Genomic DNA, 4,665 nt, shown 5'->3' with positions numbered 1-4,665 from the left:
ACCCATCAATAAAAAATAAGCAGATAAAACCACATAAAAGTACGATGCGGTCAAATTCTCTTCTTTAATCTTCTTATTGTCCCTCTGGAACAAGACAGGTCAGCTAAGAATAAAGGCTAACCTTCAACATAAGTTTAACTCCCCACAGAACCAAAAGGCATAGCTAAAAAAAATCAGCAGCAGGGAGAAGCAGGTCATAGTGAGGACACTTGAAGAAGGGGCCTCTAATGACTCAAGCTGAATAACATCAAATTATTAGACAATTTTATGACAAAATCCAGGGAGATCAAACTGATGCCTATAGGGCTGACACCTGACTCTCCCTCAGCAAGGTGAGGAGGACATTCGTTCATACTCTGGACACTTGAGGAGGGCAGGGTAGTTGGAGGAGTTCATCTGGAGGGAGGCCTCAGAGGAGATGGAGGAGGGACTGCGACCACGTCCAGCCCAGGCATCTGGATGGAGGAACTGGCCGGAGTAATCGGAGCAGTTGCTGAGACGCGGCCGGTAGAAGCCCTGATGAGGCCGGTACATTTCCTCTGCCGTGTAACGCTTCATGAACAGGTACACTGACATGACACCTGCCGTCTGTGGGGGAAGTGAAGCAGCGAAACACACAATTTACCATTGTTTGGTAACACCCTTATACAGTACTTCTGTTTCTATGTATATAGTTCAATTTTACCCGCTTTAAATGATCAACTAGATACAGCAGCATTTTGAATTTGCTGTAATGAAAACACATAAACTGGAACATAATGGATTCATTAAGACTAGGCTTATAATTTATAAGGTAGCCAGTGTGTCTTATTGTCGCACAAATAAACATGTACAATTCAGGTTACATTAAATAAAATAAATTACCATATTTTAGGATTAAATATTTCACAAAAAATGAACAACTGCTGATTACTACTATGCACTTATTGGAAGATGGATGATTTTGCCCTGTAATGAGCAACAATCAGCCCCCCACAGTGAACACGTAAATCATGGCTTAGGATGTTCATTTAAGTGTGTGTGTGTGTGTGTGTGTGGATGTTTTTGTTTTGGCTCATTTTCTTCCTGTTCTTTAAACAAGATCAAGCTGAATTTCATAATTAATCATTTCTGACAATGTGGTGGCAGATTATTGTGAATGGTTAACAGAAGGAGAGACCTCAACTGAAAGGTGGAATTAATCACAGAAGACACCTAAATGATTTTTTAACCCAGACCAGTTGTTTATATCTGAGGGACGGGCTTTGGCAGAATGTAGTATTAAAGACTCAAGCACATAATGATTCATGCGTTTACTTTCTGCCCTTTTTGTTCTCAGGGATGGATTATATTTATCACACAAAGAAGCGTGACTTCAGGACAAGACAGACAAGTAAGAAGAAATTAGAACATCAGTTGAAGAAAGAATGAGAGAGATACGTTTTAATCCGGCAGAAGTAAATTGCTGCCAGCGCTCTTTAATTTAATTAACTATAATATCAAAGCATGATCTGACAAAATCATATTACACAAATTAAATAGTGAGAAATGATCATTTGTACTTCTGAGCTGTGAAATTCTCAATATTTACAAACCAGTTTGTCTGATGTTGATTTAATTCAGGCATACGCAGGCCCAAGACTTAATGTCTGCATTAAGAAGGAAAGGTTTGAAGAGGTACTTTGATGCCTGCTGGGGTAACGTGAGATATGTAGAGTGTTATAATACTCCCCTCGAGTGAGGTTACCTCAGTGAGCAGGAAGGAGATGGCAGCGAAGGCAAACGACCAGCCGTACTTATAGGTGAAGTAGGCTTCGTTTGTTTTGGTCCTGTTCAGCATTTCATCATTAATGTTGGAGATGTACAGCACCAGACCAACAACCAGAGACAGACCTGTAGCAGACAAACAGAAAGAGATTTCTAGTGACTGGAGGAAGAGGAGAGATCAGACTTTCAAAAACATATTGTGTGTGAACTATAACACAGCTTTCGGGAGAGCTCTTTTTCCTTTTTTTGGTCAGACTAATGACAGATACAACACGTGATTGAGCTTTATTTATCGTTATTCCTAGTGATAAGAATACAAATAATAAAAATAGAAAAACAGATGACAAGTAACCGGTGGTCTGTGTATTTCAACACCACGGAGGCACAAAGAGAAGAGAGAGACAGAGAAGCCATTTTACTCTGTGCACACTCCTGTGTGAACGTGAACACCTATGTATTCCTGACTGTTATGATTCATATGTTAATTTCCTTTTTTTTTTTTCTGTTTTACAAATGAAGGAAAACTAAGTCACTTGTCCGTGACGACTGACTGTGACACTTCTTTTGTTTTGTTTGTTGTTTTTGATTTAAGGCAACTGACCTGACCAAGCGAGACTTTTCCCATAGTTTGCTCCATGGTTATATACACTGTATGACTGGCATCGCTCTTATTGCAAACCACGCCTAGCCACCGCTTTTATTAGAACAATAAAGCTATGTTTTACTGTGCTTTCTTCCTAAATTAAAGTGATAGAGAATAAACCTGAACAAACTCTGTAACATGACCATAATGAAAATCATGTTGCCCTTCAGGTATTTCAGCACAAGCTAATCTTCTCAGTTATATCATGCCTGCAGGTGTTTGTTGATTTATTTGGAAATGTTGGAAGTAAAATTCAAAGCCATGTACCTGATAAGATGAAGAAGATCCCAGAAACAAAGGCCAGGATAGTGCGATGGGGTCGGATGTGGCCGATGTTGCTGAGTACAAAGCCAATGAACATGAAAAAGAGGCTGACCAGAGGGAAGGGTGTGGCAGAACGGATCATCTCTGAAACAGGAGAAGAAAAACCAGGATGAAGAAAGAGAAGAACTGTGAAACACCTTTGACTGGGACTGAATGGTATGATGTATTTTCTCTTCTGACTTTAGAGAAGGTGTTATAACAACCTCCAGAGAAAGCTGCTGGACACACGTCTAGCTGATTAACTACTCTGCTATTACAGCAGCTCTAAATCTGTGACATGCAGTACCATCTTTAGACAGAATCGATGGTTACAATCTCCCTGCATATACAGAACAGTACAACCACCTCTTCTGGCAAGGTCACTTGATAAGAACTGAGCAAAGTCTATCCACTGACAAAGATGATGAGAAATTATTTAAAGCACTAGGAAAAGCTAGTGAGAGGAGCTAGAGTTAAAACGTTTCATGCTAGATGCTCTGTCATCTTCACTGTGGTGTAATCTTGCAGAACGTTATGGACTGCAGCTTGAGGACATGAGGGGTATGAGATCCGAATAGGCTGTCTTGACAGTCACTCTGTATTCCCGGCTGCTTCTCTGCATACTACCGGTACTTGTTTGTATCCATGCGTGTTCACCCTGCAGGGTGTCTCTACAAAATGAAAAAGGCACCCTTCATTTTTTCAAACATCCCGAGTGGACTGATCTTAGAGAAAAGCAAAACCACATACCATACAGTGTGATGAGGAGGCAATAACAACGTAGAAATGTGGGCTCAAATCATGTGACTTGTACTTGTCAAACATGTATGTGAGGACTTTAGACTTTGTTTAACAAAGTAGAAGAAAATTAATTAGGTACTGTCAACACTATCCCTACCACTGGCCCTGTAAGGGCTGCTAACAGACATGTGCTGCCGCAGTGACACATGGTGTTAGCACACATTTCTCTCGCCTGCCAGCAGTGAGAGAGAGCCTTGCAGGTCCAGGCGAACAAACCGCCACCAAACTGTATATGTCACCTCTTCATTTCATGACAAACTATTTTAAATGAAGAGCCTGAACAGTTTCACCAAACTGAAGCATTGTTATATAATAGTGGAGTGTGAACAGTTACTTACTCAGGACACTGACAGTGGATTCAGAGGTCATATGGATGTTAGTAGGCATTACATACTCTATGGTAAAACACCGGCCTTTCTCCTCCCCTGGAACAAAGGACAAGGATAAAATATACTCAATAATATTTCACATAAATCTGTAGTGGAAGCAGGGCTCAGCACTCTACACAACTGATGAAACTGTTAATTGGGCCACTCCAACACAGAAAAGTCAAATAATGATAACACCTATCATGGCAAAAGGTTATAACCGTACACCACAAAACTCAGGTTTTCAGTAACTCGGCAGAATTTATTGCCATGTGCTGGAGTTACAGTAGTAGGTGTGTCATAGCCGTGAAACAATTCTGGCTTATGTCATGAGTAAAGCTGTGGGATGCCACCTAAAAACATTACAATAAGTCAAAAAAAGCAAGGAATCAACAGCTAGTTTGATATAACACACAGTTTCTGCTGCCAGTATTTGTATGAGGTATACCCATTAGAACACCCACCCATTAAATTTTAGCACCTTTCTTTTCTGACACATAGAGTACAAGGTTTGACACCACAACACACTGAGACACAAACACACACTCTTGTAACTGATTCCTCAACACTTCATTAACTACAGACACTGTGAGGTGTTGAGTTAGGTGATATTTTGAAGTTTAGCATATTAGTTTTCATGTGATGTATATTATGTGTTGATGATGCATACTGATACAAAAAAAGATAAAAATAAATGTAATCATATGAGTGGGCCAATATGTCAATAAATATAACAAACAACACATGCACTCACTTTGCAGAATGGTAAAACATGCTAAAAACAAAGCAAAAAAAAAAAAAAAA

The 4,665-nt window shown here is 39.8% G+C and overlaps 1 protein-coding gene across 1 annotated transcript in view; it reads right to left on the bottom strand.

The window, feature by feature from the left end:
- Positions 1–6: 6 nt before the first annotated feature.
- Positions 7–4,665, bottom strand: part of LOC109971991 (voltage-dependent calcium channel gamma-5 subunit) — a 6,580-nt gene continuing 1,921 nt past the window's right edge. The window contains exons 2-5 of the mRNA XM_020620570.1: positions 3,832–3,918; positions 2,657–2,797; positions 1,727–1,872; positions 7–588 (exon numbers count right to left, since the gene is read on the bottom strand). Of these exons, the coding sequence (XP_020476226.1) occupies positions 325–588; positions 1,727–1,872; positions 2,657–2,797; positions 3,832–3,918 (638 nt within the window). The 3' untranslated portion in view covers positions 7–324. The remainder of the gene's footprint in view (positions 589–1,726; positions 1,873–2,656; positions 2,798–3,831; positions 3,919–4,665) is intronic.

Source organism: Monopterus albus, unplaced genomic scaffold (genome assembly GCF_001952655.1).
Source record: "Monopterus albus unplaced genomic scaffold, M_albus_1.0 scaffold242.1, whole genome shotgun sequence".
Lineage (NCBI taxonomy): Eukaryota > Metazoa > Chordata > Actinopteri > Synbranchiformes > Synbranchidae > Monopterus > Monopterus albus.
The sequence above is the reverse complement of the archived record's forward strand: the minus strand, read 5'-3'. Positions and strand labels throughout refer to the sequence as shown.